The sequence below is a fragment of the Cyprinodon tularosa genome, unplaced genomic scaffold, assembly GCF_016077235.1.
Source record: "Cyprinodon tularosa strain WSP-4 unplaced genomic scaffold, ASM1607723v1 ctg117, whole genome shotgun sequence".
Classification (NCBI taxonomy): Eukaryota; Metazoa; Chordata; class Actinopteri; order Cyprinodontiformes; family Cyprinodontidae; genus Cyprinodon; species Cyprinodon tularosa.
The window spans coordinates 1,747,055-1,762,266 of record NW_024037970.1 but is presented as its reverse complement, the minus strand read 5'-3'; the positions used below and the strand labels follow the sequence as shown (position 1 = coordinate 1,762,266).

The following is a 15,212-nucleotide window of genomic DNA, read 5'->3' as shown; positions in this document are numbered from 1 at the left end:
CTCCAATGAAAGAAACACAAGTTAAGAATAAATAGAAAAGAGAAGGCTGCTAAGATGTGTTTCAAAGAATAAATCAATTCTACAAAGGAAAGGAGGCCAGACTGAAGTGCATCAAACTGCGGTGATGTGCACATGATGAGAGGAGTTAGTTAAATGCTGGGAAGCTGCTGACTGGGAATCCAGTGCCAAAAAAATATAACATTTTGATCAAATGAGTTAGTTTAAACTAAGCTTGTCCTGAAAAAGGTCAGTTTGTTATTTTTTTTACCGATGAAAATGGATCCATAGATGGGATCTCTACTAGGATAGATAAAATCAATAGATCAATGGAGAAATTAAGAGGTGTGATTAGAGCAGCTTGTTTTTAGAAAATTAAAAGCATAACATCTAAACAAAAGGAAACATTTGAGTAGTTTGGATTACATCTTTTTTTCCCACGTATTATCAGACTTTGACGCCACAGTGAGCAGGAACCCTGCGCTTTGAGAATGCGAGGTGTATTTTCATATTGGTCCAACCTGTTTGAGTAGGGCCAGAATGTAGAGCGGAAAAAGACGCATAGCCGCAGGAATAACAACTCCAGACTGCTGCAGGTTCGATACGCTGCTTTTGTAGGCGCTCACAAAGTCCATGACAGCGTTCACAAGAGCGTCACGAGCATCTGACAGGCTGGATGAGATCGACCGGTCGATAGCTGGAACACAAAGAGACGATCAATAAGAGGAGAGCAGGGTTTTATTAGTGGGAATAAAAACAAGAGCAACAGCTGTAATTGAAATATCTCCTGAATCTTTAGAAACTAGATGTCATATCTCACCTATTATGGGGTGGAAAAAATGTGCAACATTACCTCCAGTGAAACAGCGAGGGACTGAAAGTGGAGAGTTTATGCTTCAAACTCACCCATGTTGGCCAGCAGACATGTGATAGCTTGAACATCAGCTCCGGCATAAACATCGCTCAGCTGACTGACGACGGGCAGACACAGAGTGTGAACTCTGATACGCCTCTTTCCTACATCAGACCAAAAATAAACAGTTGAACAGATAAAAACTGAGCCATTTTTACTTGAGTTGGAAATGGAACCCCGTGTTTCTAGAAGTGAAGTGGGTTTTGGTTTCACCTTTACTGGACGTGTAGAGCAGAGCAGCCTGGAAACAGGCAAGAGACGAGTCCGCAAGAGAGTCTTCGATCGACATCTGGACGGCGAAGGCAGAGTCTGGGTTCACATTAGCCAGGGACAGCAGGTCGGTGGAGCGCACAAAGAAGTTACCGTGGAATGTGTGGATGGATAAACCTGAAAGCACATTATTTAGGCTTAAAAATCAACACGGATAAAAAAAAAATAAGGTTTTTGCGTGAAAAAGTAAAAACTGAACAGACGTACCTTTAGTGCATCGTATTCTCATAACTGCCTCAAAGCCGATCTTTCTAGTTAGGTAACGATCGAGGTCCTTCTGAAACTTCTCCAGCTGCGCCGGGTTGTGGATGTGGTGAAAGGAAGGGTAGTAAAAAACGCTGCCGGCTGAATACTTGGAGATACAAGCTGAAAAAAAATACGACACCAAAATGATTTAAACATCCAACCCAAAACAATTCAGAGCCTAATGCTACGTTCACACCTAAAGCAGCAGAAGCAGCTAGCTTATATGCAAAGTCAATGGTTGACGCACATCAGGGCGCAGCAAAGGGTCCCGCAGCATGTTTTGAGCAGCTGAAGCAGCGCCTCACAAGCTTCAGAGCATCTGAAGCACAGGACGCGCTGCGAAAGCAGCAGCTGCTGGTTTGGAAAAATTAACTTTTGCTGCCGAATGCGCCACATCAACCAATCAGAGAAGCTGATCTGGGAGCTGGCAGGGAGACAGACACACCGCTGATGATGCAGAGCGCTATGTTCTCTACTTTAAAACTGTTTAACGCTCTCAAATTAACTTAAAATACCAAAATCTGCCGGCTTTTATTATCCTGGTGCCTGCAGTTTGGATTATGTACATGAAAACAGCTTTCCAGCCGCTGTGGCAAACCGCGAAGACGCAACCAGGCCAGAGGCTGCTGTTGAATGGGATTCCTACTGACAGCGCACAATCTAGTATCTGGTGTCTGAGCGGCTCCGACAGAGAAATAAAATTTGAAGTCAGGATGGTAATCTGGGTGAACTGACTGCACTAACGATGTTTTCAGGTGGATTTTCTTGCTTTAAAATAGATTCAAACTACTTTTTACCCACTCATCACAGCAAATATAGCCGCCATTGTTACAGGCAAAGAAAGGATAGAGTAGCTCCACCCAACGCGCATCAGACCCACTTTTCGACTGCGCAGCAAGAGCAGCTTTGCTGCTTCAGCGTCCGTCAGAACAAAACTAGTACAAGCATAAAAAATTGATCAGTGTGTGCCTTTTTGCTGCCTGTGCTGCTTTAGGTGTGAACGTAGCATAAAAATCAGCACGTCTGGAAGCTGGAGCCTTTCCTGCTTTTTTTTACAATAATTTCTTGGGTTAGTTTCCAACATGGCATTAGGTCACCAGACATTCTCAATTGAGGTGTCATGCTAGGAAAATCCATCAAGAACAAAAAGAAAACTAGCTGGTTAGCTTCAACAAATCTGGAGGAACAAATCTTTAGATTCCAAAGTTCAAAATCAGCAAACTTGGTTCTACAGATGAAATGGAACCCAGAAGTTTCATAAAGCTGCCTTTTTAAACATGTTCTGCTAAGTGCTACTGACTGGAGTACAGACGGGTGATATGGGCTTAAAGTCTTACCGAGGTATTTTATGGAACTATTTTGGTCACAATAAATGTGATTGCAATCAAAGCAAAGCATTCACAAATTCAGCTCTCAACATAAATACCTATTTAAAATATGTTTAAGGACACCTGTTGCATGAAGAAGTGTTTTTTTTTTTTTTAATCACTAAACTGCTTGCAGTTTCTCCATTGAATTATAATATTTCCAATCGTTAGTGCTTTATTTCAAGTGCATCAAACTCATTTCTATATTGGCTCGAGTCATCATTTCATTAACAAAGAGTATACTGTGAACGCTCCTCTATTATAAATTTACTGCCAGCTTGTAGCCCCTTTGTTCAAATTAAAGAACATTTTGCCTCTGCTTTGCTTCTATGACATAATGTGCTTGGCAACAAAGGCCTATCTTGTAATGAGGGCTAGATTGCTGTAAAGAGTCAGATTCGGTCCACAGGCCTCAATTTTGAGATGTGTGTTCTTTTAGAAAAGAAAAAATATATCAATATTCTAATGATTTAGACATTTTTGGAGCCATTTATCATCATAATATTGTCCCATATGTGTAATTTCAATGATAAATCAAGTCTAAATAAGAGCAGAAATGAATCATGGTGACTAGTGTTTCCCTAGAAGGTAAAAAACTAAAACATGATCTGAGGCTGTAAGATGATGAGAGATGGAAGGATGGGCAGAAATGATATTCTTACCTAATGATGAAAGGTCAGCGTACTGGGAGCTGAGCAGGAAAAGATCCACTCCAATCTGCTGTCCCGAACAGTCCAGTGCAAGTTTTTTATAAAAATCAGTGGCAGGACTGAGGTGCTGCACTCCCTGAAGAGTTATTGGGTCAGAAAGTAGGAGGTCATGAGGTTCCATTTAAAACAAACAATAATTTGCTAAAATAGGTGAGGACAGAGCTGTTAATTAATTGGAAGTAGGGCTGCAACTAACGATTATTTTAAAAATCGATGAATCGGACGATTATTTTTTCGATTAATCGATGAATCAGACAAAAAATATTTTTTATATTAACCTCTTTATTCCAAAATAAACATTTTAGACAGAACAAACAAGCACACAAGTACAGGTTGCTCATTAACTGTACTGGTGCAATATGAAAAATAAATGTTTGTGTTAAAACTACGCAAACTTACATGAGAAATGTAGCTGTACATCCACAAAATATAGGGTACTTTGTTTCATAAAGCGCAAAAAAAGACATTTTTGTTTTTAAAAGCCCCTAAGGGGTTCAAACAATAGGCCCCCCCATTTCAACAAATGAGGTTTTTATAGACTAGAAGAGTTCTGCCTTTTAATACAGGAAAGTATAGCAGTTAAAGTTGCTACTTGAGAAAATACTGAACCATAGAGATAAAAATAGCCCTGTGATTCAAATTATAAATTGTATTTGGAATAAAAATGAGAGAACTAGGGGTGTTAAAAAACACATCCTCCAAAGACAGATATTTACATGGGAATGTGGCATATAATTAATTGACATATTACTGATCTTGCTGGATTTTATTCTGCTTTACTTCCATAAATTGCAGGATCTTCTTTACTTTATCTTTGCCAGAAGATTTAAACTTTAAAAGCCTTGCCCTCATAATTTGCAAGTTAATTTATTTATAAAGTAAATGTAAACGCTGCTTAAGCTAATTCAAATGAAATTAAAAGTAAAATAAGTAGCCAACCTTATCACTGTCTGTAACCTACTAACAAGGTAAGGAAAGAATCAGATGAGCTACCTGAGAAACTAACGTTACGTTTCCCCACTTTAAAACCAAACAAACATGGTGGTTCCGTGCCATGTTAATTTGTTTTGAAAAAAGTTGCAAGTTATCACTTTTTTCGCTTTACAAAGCGCAGGCTATTTTAATTATTGTGATCAATTTGCGCCGTCAATCCCGGTGCATGCGCGCTTCATTTGCAGTCTGGACGCTGAGGCTTTGACTGCAGCGCTGAGAGGGACTCCTGCGGGAGAACGCGGTTGATGTGGGGGAGGCTCCCCACGGCAGAGTAGGAACGATACATGCTTTCACGTAAGAGTCTCCAAAAGCCGCCAGTGACACCGAAAAAAGTCGCCAGATTTGTCGCTAGTCGCTTTTTTGAAAAATAGTCGCTGGAGGGGTCTGAAAAGTCGCTGAGTTGGCAACACTGCAACTGCGGCGCTGACTCGCTCTGCCATATTTTTTTTCTTCTTTCAGTCAAGAGGCAGTGATGACGGCGCGGCGGATGACGCAATAATCGCGCGACACAACTAATCGATGATGAAATTCGTTGCCAACGCTTTTAAAAGTCGATTTTTATCGATTTTATCGATTCGTTGTTGCAGCCCTAATTGGAAGATTCTATAAAAAAAATGACTTGAAGCAAAACGGACTGGATCCAAACTCTACTACAAATAAATCAACAAATCAGTACTGTGAACCTTGGTGCTGGAACGCTGGTTCGGGTCTTCTCTGGACTGCAACTTTCCTGCTCCCAGAGTTGGAAGCTGAGTCTGGAATACCGTGACGCGACCCCCTGTGGGCGACATCAGCTTGAAGGCTGCCTGTAAGGCAGGGCCAAGGGCACTGTGAGTCTCTCTGCTCTGGTTGAACATGGCCGGCAGCGACGTCAAAAGCTCCTTCACAAGCTGAGGAAGGAAAACCAATTCTTAGATCCTCACACATGGGGGGGAATCTGGTGCTTCTATTTTTGAGGTTCACTATGTTCTATCAACTCTTCATGCAATAAAAGAGACTGAGGATGGAAACAGTTGGCTGTGGTCATGAGAAGAGACAAAGGTGTGTTTATAACATGGATGAAGAAGGAAGAGAACTACCTCATTGCTCTCCTTTAGGTTCACCATCAGGCTGTCATGTGACGGTATAAAAACATCTGAAAAAGACAGTGACGTTTTAAAAAGAGCTTTTTATATAACTCCTCACAAAAACGATTCAGTTTATAAATCGTTCACTGCTCTTTTCCAGGAGAATCAAATTTGTAATAATTCAGCTCTCTCCACCCCCCCAACCCCCCAACGTGATAAAATTTCAATTCCATAAAAAGAGGTCATTCTGATCATTAAAATAAAAACATCTAAAATAAACTTAAAGAGATGGGATAACAGCACAAAATACTGGCTTTAAAATTATAATATAAACTATGTATAAAAAAATCCATGTATTAAATAAATGTATATGAAATAGGTCATTTAGATCAAAATGCAATAAATATTTAAAACCAAATAATTTACAAGTATATTGTTTTGTGTTTTTTTTGGGTTGAAAATAAAAGCTGTCTCAATATTTAACTCTTCCATGTTTTTTGGGCTACAGTCATATTATTGAAAACACTAATATTTGATATTTGAGCCCCTCACAACAACCCAACCTCAGACCAATCACCTTGTTTGAAGCAGTGTTAGCCACTTTAGCATTTAAAAATATTTTAACATATTTTCAGTATTTCAACATGGATTTAAAATCAAACTGACAAATAAAATAAAAAATCTCATTAAGTGTAATTTATGATTACAATTTTCATCCTCTATTAGCTTTCTAAATTTCAATTAAATTACTAAATATGTACTTAATTATCCAATAACATTTTTACGTATTAAATTGTGCATTTGATGTCTTTGATAATAAACATCTGTATTTTTAAATTAATTTTGCAGTATGATTAACAAACAACCTTAAGATAAATGATTTTTGACTTAACATTCGCTCCAGTTTGTACATAATAAATGCAAAAAAAGCTATATTTCAAATAAATTCCCCAATATTTCATGTACACAAAAAATTATCATCTGCTTTTAGAAAGAATAGCAATCAGTAATAAGAGTTGAAAAGCAAACGGCCAATCTTTTAAACCTAGTCTTTCTTTATGGCAATGAAGAGACGTACCGTCAATGTCCGACACCACCAGCATCTGTGGCTGGGACAGTCCCTCCTGGAGGTTGTAAAAGTGGATGGTGGTGTCAAAGGTGAGGAAACCAACTCTAGTACGTGCATCTCCAGGTAACCTGAAACATAATATGGTATCCATTATTGAAAGCTTAGATGGAAACATCAACAACAAAACTTCCAGCGGACACCACACAACAAAGCACCTTGGAGGTAATTTTAGAGTAAGAATGTATAAATATTTTAAGTCTTTCATTATCAAACAAAAATAACAAGGATCAACACAGCTGTCCAAACCAACCAGGTGTATGTAAATAACCTCCTTTAATCATTCTTAAAAGGTACTTTTATACACCTATAGAAGAAATTTAGTTTACAAGTTTTTATGGAGCTGCTTTAAAACAGAAACACTGGACGATTGTTTAGTTACATCACAGTATGCTATCCCAAAAGGTCAACGTTTGTCTCTTCACATAACCTAGTCGGTGTGTCCAATTAGGGGCAGTGTCTTTTGGTGGACGATTACGTCACCACGGTGTGATGCAGGCGGTCCAGATTCAACATCATTAAACACGGCTCTTTTCCTGATTTGGTGAGTGCGTCTGGTGTATCCTCAGTGGCCAATTCTATCCCATCATTCTTTGTGGGTCAAAGGGGCTTGGTGGAGCTGGGGCAGTGATGGCAGATGACAAAAATTGGGATTCAAATCGATATATTCTGCTTTCTGTGACCCAAAAGGAACTTTGAAGACCTTTACATGAGAATGCAGCTTAAAGGAATAGTACACCCAAAACATGATTAGCCTTCATTTTCTACTCACCCCCATGCTGAACAACACTCTGGAGTACTTTTTTGATATCTCAAATGCATCTGGAGATCTGGGAGGCTTCTTGCTGTCTGCTGACATTCAAATAATGGAGGGTCTATGGCGCCCGAGGCAGAAAGGTCCATAAAAGTCCACAAAAAACGTGTCAATATTCCTCCATACTGCTCGTCCAATGTATTCCAAGTGTCCTGAGTGGGTAGCGTCCATAATTTACTCGAAACAAAGTCATTTAGAATGTTTTTAGAGCATAAACAGTAGTGTATAGGATTTCCTAAAAGCCCGTTCACGAGTCTACGGAAACCGCGGCAGACCAAACCAGATGAAAGTGCGCATTCAGCTCGGCAAAGAACTCATGCTCTTCCTCAACACTGAAGTCCTCAGACCTTTTTCTTTCGTTGTTTCTTTCTTTGCACAGGTAAACAGCACATTTCTTCTTCTACGCTTGCATTATCGGCAGAGCAGACGCTGAATGCGCACTTTCATCTGGTTTGGTCTGCCGCGGTTTCCGTAGACTCGTGAACGCGCTTTTAAGAAATCCTATACACTACTGTTTATGCTCTAAAAACATTCTAAATGACTTAGTTTCGAGTAAATTCTGGATGCTACCCACTCAGGACACTTGGAATACATTGGACGAGCAGTATGGAGGAATATTGACACGTTTTTTGTGGACTTTTATGGACCTTTCTGTCTCGGGCACCATAGACCTCCATTATTTGAATGTCAGCAGACAGCAAGAAGCCTCCCAGATCTCCAGATGCATTTGAGATATCAAAAAAGTACTCCAGAGTGTTGTTCAGCATGGGGGTGAGTAGAAAATGAAGGCTAATCATGTTTTGGGTGTACTATTCCTTTAAATTACACAAATATCTGCTTAGTTATCAAGATCTCATTTATAAACGGCTCCAGTGTTTTTTAGTGTTTTCCAACTCTCGGCTCAGTAGCTGCCAATCTGTAGTAAATATATGTCAACACGCAAGATATTCATTTAGATAAGATCAAAGAGTTAATGTTTGGCTTATTTAAGTTGTAACTCAATAAATGTGGAATAAAATGTGGAAAATTCAAGTGTTGATGATGCAATATTTATGTCATATAGTTTTGCATTACAATCATGCAGGACATACGAGGTGGCATGTGAAATTTTAAATTGGCAGATATTAACAATTCTCCCCCCCCCCCCATTTAAAGCTATTTAAATAGCAAAAGCAGCACAGATCCGGATGCTACAAATCTGAACTCACTTATCCAAGTTGTTCAGAAGTGATTCACAGAAGTACTTCAGGTATCCTGCCTCCACGGCATTGTGGGACACGTCGAGCACAAACAGATAGACCGCCGGCTGTGGAGGTCGCAGCTGACAACCAGGGATAGAAAATCAAAGTTAGCAGTCACCTCAAATGTGTGAATCCTTCTGCATTTCAGAATCTATTAATGTTTCAAAATATGCTGCAGCACAACCAAAATACAACACCTCCCTCTGGAGGACAAATAATCACATTGCAACGACAGAGAGGGACTTACCATGTAGTCTGAGGAAGCGATGAACTCCACTGTTGAGTTTTGGACCTCTGGCCTCTTGTGTGGTTCCCCATATGACCTCGTCACCGGGTTGTACATAAACTCATCGGGCACTGTGCAGAGCGTTCAAACAGAAAAGTCTCAGATGAACAAAACACAACAACTGAAAGGATAAAGGAAACAGTTCTTCAGTTTCCTACCATCGTTGACCCGATAGCAGAGGTTACACTTCCACCTGCGTTGGTCCAGGAAGGTCACAAAGGGGTTAATGTAGGTCCGGCATGTACGACAGCGCACTATCGTGTTGGATGTGATCACTGGTAACTGCTGCAGGGAGGAGATGGGAAAAGGTTAAATAAATCTCACCCTATGACTAAAGCAGGATTTATACAGGAATGAGCAACTCTAATTTAATGCTTTTTAAAGCTCTTAGAAATAATTTTAATGCCATCAACAAGTACCCATGACTCCCACATATACATATACATATATATATATATATATATATATATATATATATATATATATATATATATATACATATATATATATATATATATATATATATATATAAAACAAGGCAAAATCCTTTGTCATCTTTACCATCGACAGGCTGCAGCCATGGTCCAAATTCCTTATTTTCCAGCCACTTTTGTTGGAATTTGCATTTTCCCATTCTCTAGCTTTTTCTCCACCTGAACTTCTTTTTCCGAACAAATGGCTATACGATCAATTGGAAGCAGTTCCGCGAAAAAACATGCAGAACCAGTTAAATCTGATATATCTGACGAAATTGAAGTCATATGACCCAGCCCTAAGGCCTAAGCTACTGGTTAATTATACAAATATTATAAAAAAATATTTCAATTAAATTATCCCTGGGATGTAATAATATTAAAAACAGCATCAACAACCAAAGTAGTGGTGCTATAATATCCTTCAGCACTTTAACATAAATGTTTATTGTTTAGTTTAATTTCTATGGTGGATCTCATGACCCCATACTAGTTTATCAAGGACCCCAACTTCAGAAATCAACGCTGTAGATCAGGCATCCCCAAAGTCGGTCCTCGAGGGCCGCTGTCCTGCAGGTTTTAGAGGTTTCTCTGATTCTGATGATTGCAGTTCAGCAAAAGCCTGTTAATCAGTTTTGCTAGATGGTGTTAGCATTAAGCTACATCATGTTCTGTTTTAGACAGACGATTAGACAATTCCCTCCTACTAAAAACTGAAAAAGGAGTATTTTACTTAAAACATTTTGCCTTTTCATCAGATCAAAGGTAAGTGAAATTCTCCAACCCTTTTTTTTATTTTAAAGCACAAGTACTCTAAAGGAATAAAAGTTGTATCTCAGAGAAAACATTTGTTTATTTCCTGAACATACCTGCAGATCTCTGAAGGGGTGAAGGAGGAGGCCTAATGGCAGCCGGGCCTTGTTGAGTAACGCCTGGGTCTGAGGAATGCTGGTCAGGGTGCACCGGAACGTCCTGGTAAGCAGACAACAATCAGGAAAGACTATAGAACAACGTGTGCGGGTTTTATAGGGTTAATGTAGATTATTTTGACCTAAATATAATAAAAATTATGCACTAATGATACATGTCTTAATTTAAATGAACAAATCCAGCAAATTAATGATGAATAGGCAACAGGAGGGAAGCCTAAGGTACTGAATGCTCTGATCGGGGAATGCATGCTCTCACTGGCGGAGGCCGATACAAGAAAAAAATAACTGGGCTTAATGTGTTGGTCTACCTCTAATAGAGATAATAAAATAAGTCATTAGAAGGTGTTGAATGATAAAGTGTGACAAACTTACTGGGGACTGCAGTTGACCTTCTTTAGGTCAGGGCTGAGGTTGGGTTCAGGGGCCTCTAAGGGCCTTGAAGGTAGCAGGTTTCTCTCCTGCAGGAGGTTGATCGGCCTCAGGGCCTCCACCTCCAGCTCTGGGACTCCACTCAACCCACCCAAAGCCGCAGAGAGCTGAGAGAGGTTGGGGAAAGGCTGTAGAAGAAGAAATCATCTTCAGAAACAGTTTCTGTCTGTGCAGCACTGTTTGTAAAAATGTCACATGAGCAGCCAACACTATCGTCTTACCTGGGAGTACTGCTGGTAACCCGGCTGACTGTAAGCGCCGTGTGAGGGCGAGGCGTCAGGGTGGGCGACCGGTCCGTGCTGATAGGCCGACTGCATGCTTTGGTAACTATAGCTACCAAAGGGCGGAGCCTGGTTGGTCATGTTGTTGGAAGGTGGCATAGAATCTGTGCAAAACACATTTCAGTAACCATGTAAGATCAGATTTTAAGAAGAAGAGCAAATCTTAAGTGTTTTAACATTAAAATTAAACTATGCTCTCCAGTTTGGAAAGGTGGGCTGTTTAATGTTGTCCTTCTTTACAACAACTCAACATCTAAAATAGAGCTAAACAATAAAACACACTGACTCCACCATGGTTTCCCTATCTGTTGCCCTCCATTGCTTTCTTCCTTGATTTCTGTCACAGCGTCAGAGCTAACTTACTTTTCTTCTTAATAGTGTATCTGTGATGAGGAAGTACCTGGATAGCTGCCTCCTTCGAGGGAATCATAGTTGTTGGGAACTGGAGACGCGCTGCCAGTACTGGAGGAGGAAGTGTCACCGCCTGAGACACGAAAACAAGAGAAGGATTTCAATAATGAGATAAATACTTAGAGCAGTCTGATGCAAACTGAGGACAGACTGAAGCAATACAATGAATAAAAAGATAAACAAATCCTAAGAAAATATTAAAGACATGTAAATGACAGAAGCAGGATGAAGATAAAAGAAAAATAAAGAAAACAAAAGCTAAGAAAAAAAATGCAGATATTTGTTAGACCTGTAAGATTCTGGGATTAAGGCAAAGAGTGAGAAGGAGACTGAGGAGCTGTTTTAAAGGGTATGATTACATTATGTGACTTGAAATGTATACCTCTGTTCCTACTGAAGTTTTGTTATTTTTGTGTTTTAGTGTTTTTAACTTGTCATTATGAGGCTGAATATGACAAGCCTATTTTAGAGGAATTATCAGCTGATGTTTTTGTTTGTGTTTGCTTTTGCTCCATGTCTGTTATTAAATAAAGTCCTTCTTTGGATGTTCACCAAGACTACATAAGGTGACAGAAGGTATAAGATTGTGTGCACAATTGGTAAGCAAGTCGGAGCAGTAGAGGAGAGGAGTGTGGAAATCCCAGGGGAGCTCTGAAAATAATGAGTTAAGTCCATGATGTGTTAAAAGGCAAAAAAAAAAAAAAAAGAAATGCAAGAGGGATAAGACTGTAATAGGCTGGGAATACAGTGTGAGGGGTGGTGTTCACTCAGGCAGGAGCTAAAGCTGTATAAAATTTAAATGTATATCACTTTATTATCAAATGACTTTTGTAATGCAAATCCTTTTATTGTCCCGGGGAAACTCACTCTCTGCATTTTGAACCATCCCATTAAGGAGCAGTGGGCTGTCATTCTGTGACGCTCGGTGAGCAATCAGGGGTTAATGGTTTTGCTCAGGAACTGAGAGTGGAGGCTTTGGGGATCGAACCAGGTACTTGGAACCTTCTCAGGGCATAAGCACACTGCTCTAACCGCTAGGCCAGCCATACCCAGATCCTTCTTCTCCAGGCATATAACATTACAGTGCTCATTTAAGCAAAAATGAAAGGCTTTATTTAAATCCTGAAGGATTAGCATTAGCATTGATGGACCTAACAACTGGCTGGTATAGATAGCACTATTAAAGATGCAATGACAGCAGGTGAGCCCAGTGAGCCACCTGCTGTCCTGGAAGAGTTACATTTGTAGCTCTCACCTTTAACATAATCATCTCAACTACATTAATGAAGGTTGTGTTGAGGACTAGATCATCTTTCTTGTAGAGCAGGCAGTCTGTGACACAGCCAGAGAGATTCTGGTCAGGTAGAAACTGTATAAAGTAATGTTGAAGCTTTAATCTGATCTCTGATATGTGGTATTTTTTATATAATCAGCTCTAAACAAACAATTTTAAATGTTTGCAGGTCTTCTGTTTGCAAATATACAAACTTAATGGGGACTAGGCAGGTACTATGATGAGTAATTTGTATGCAAGTGGTTCACTAAGTTGCCTCAATGCACTTTATTTCAGATTTGCACATGATTTTTTTTTGTCAATGTGTTGGTTTACCTAAGAGTTTTGAATATCTAACATAAAAAGCAGTATTTTAGAATGTGCACATTATTGTTTTAGACAACCAAATCTTGGATTTTCATCTTGTGTCATGTGACCAATGGGCTACTAGATGTGAATCAGAACACATCTAGTAAATAAAGGGAAGTTTATGAGTTTAAAAATGTCAAGCTGATGAAAAGACAAGAGTAAAAGAGAAATTAAAAGTTTTTCAATGATTTCATATTGTTCAACAGGTAAATTGTCGCTCAGAAAAGGGACTCCCCTTTGCTTGCAAAAGACCATAACCGGTCCCTCTCTAGTCTCCCATTTCTAAATGAAATAATCCTGAAATGTAATTTAACTAAGTGCAAAAAGAACACAGTACCCTTCTCTTTCCCCCCTGCCCAAAATAAAAAAAACGCATGTCAAACTTTGAGCAACATTTCCATAAGGATTAAAGAGGGCAGAATATTTGAATGAAGCTATTAATCCATGTGGGTCAAAGGGAGAGATCAACAGCAAACCAACACTCAGCAGGCCTCAGGCTGAGAGCTCATTGGACAGAACACCATCCAATTATCTAGCAGTAAATCTGAGCAGCAGGCGGCTGGATTAGGAGCTCCAGAAAGCTCCAGCTACAGATTCATCGCCTTGTTCACCAAGACACTTGTTACATCTCTTCTTTTTTGCCTACACCTCTATGCCAGCTTTATCCCTTATATAAGTTCGCTTTGTCCCCTAAAAATAAAAAACTATGATCATCTTCTCTCTGATTTTTAATCTCAATATTTTCTGGGACTGAGAATATCCACTTTAGCCAAATGAACACAATATTATATAATTATGATCATGTGAAAATAGTACATTGAGACATAACTTGTCATTATGAGGCTGAATATGACAAGCCTATTTTAGAGGAATTATCAGCTGATGTTTTTCATAAACACTCAATATGAGAGTCTGAGCTGGCCCTAGGGAACCTGATGAGATCACATGGGAAGGCACAAAGGGAGAGCTGAAACAGGCCCTGCTTTTTACTAGATTACATGCTGGTAGAAGTGTTAAGGAGATCCTCTACTGACTAACAGGGCAGTCAGCAAACAAGCACAGAGAGCCTGGACCTGGGGAGGCTATATTTAGACCCATGTTAACCTCTGCCTGATGACAAAGCTCCAGAGGGATCGTTACTGGCAGAGAGGATGAGACTGATTAAGCACACGGATAGCTCCTTGACATGCATGCATGGTGGGGGGTAGAGAACGAAAAAAAAAAAAAACAACTGTGTCTTTGAACCAATATATGGACCTAATGGTTGGTGTAGACTTTCCAAATTAAATAGATACTGATATGTCAATGAGAATAGAAAATAAATGGGAAAAATAGAATTAAGTCAAACTGCTACTGAACAAACAAAATTAGCTTTTAGAATAAACAACAAATAACCCCAGGCCAACAGGCACCTTTCTACTTTGCACATTTTTTTCTTTAAAAACCTTTTAGTAATGCTAAGAGATTTTATATGAATCAGTCTTTAAAAAAGAAAAAAATCGTATACTGAAATAGCCATAATCAAACTGTATGTACGGCTCATGGAACGCTCTACAGCTCTGACATCACACCATAGGTGATAAACAAGAGGAGGCCCGCCGTTCGCTCTTTTACAGCAGCTCGACACCATACCGGAGACCCAGTCTGAGCTAAAACGTCATGTGTTTGGAACAGACCCTTCTTTGTTTTGAACTTTTAGGGCCTGTAAGTCAACACCTGACACCAATGCAAAGAACTTCTTGATACAAGAGAGAACTTTGGAGTCCACCCCCTCTGTTTAAGGTTGGTTTTTCTATCTTAACATAAATGGTTTCCTTCACACCCCTTTCAAACCACCCATCTTCTTCGTCCAAAATGTGCACATTCTGGTCCTCAAAAGAATGCCATTTGCCCATAAGGTGTAGATGTACCGCCGCGTCTTGTCGGGAGGAGGGCGCTCTCCTGCGTTGGGCCATGTGTCTGGGGAGAGGTTGTTTGATTTCTCCAATATAAAGATCAGAGCATTCCTCACTGC

The 15,212-nt window shown here is 39.6% G+C and overlaps 1 protein-coding gene and 1 long non-coding RNA gene across 4 annotated transcripts in view; one reads left to right on the top strand and one right to left on the bottom strand.

The window, feature by feature from the left end:
• Positions 1 to 15,212, bottom strand: part of sec24b (SEC24 homolog B, COPII coat complex component) — a 39,386-nt gene that overhangs the window by 17,373 nt on the left and 6,801 nt on the right. For all 3 annotated transcript variants that reach the window (XM_038308343.1, XM_038308337.1, XM_038308347.1), the window contains 15 exons: positions 11,546 to 11,629; positions 11,086 to 11,249; positions 10,808 to 10,992; positions 10,373 to 10,475; positions 9,189 to 9,315; positions 8,992 to 9,101; positions 8,712 to 8,824; positions 6,642 to 6,760; positions 5,576 to 5,631; positions 5,180 to 5,386; positions 3,456 to 3,579; positions 1,388 to 1,546; positions 1,124 to 1,297; positions 904 to 1,014; positions 519 to 694 (listed from right to left, as the gene is read on the bottom strand). In XM_038308343.1, coding sequence (XP_038164271.1) covers positions 519 to 694; positions 904 to 1,014; positions 1,124 to 1,297; positions 1,388 to 1,546; positions 3,456 to 3,579; positions 5,180 to 5,386; positions 5,576 to 5,631; positions 6,642 to 6,760; positions 8,712 to 8,824; positions 8,992 to 9,101; positions 9,189 to 9,315; positions 10,373 to 10,475; positions 10,808 to 10,992; positions 11,086 to 11,249; positions 11,546 to 11,629 — 2,012 coding nt within the window. The remainder of the gene's footprint in view (positions 1 to 518; positions 695 to 903; positions 1,015 to 1,123; positions 1,298 to 1,387; positions 1,547 to 3,455; positions 3,580 to 5,179; positions 5,387 to 5,575; positions 5,632 to 6,641; positions 6,761 to 8,711; positions 8,825 to 8,991; positions 9,102 to 9,188; positions 9,316 to 10,372; positions 10,476 to 10,807; positions 10,993 to 11,085; positions 11,250 to 11,545; positions 11,630 to 15,212) is intronic.
• On the top strand, positions 1,068 to 12,275 carry LOC119798750. The gene is made up of 3 exons (XR_005282762.1): positions 1,068 to 1,247; positions 10,379 to 10,478; positions 11,524 to 12,275. It is a non-coding gene; the product is annotated as an uncharacterized LOC119798750 (long non-coding RNA).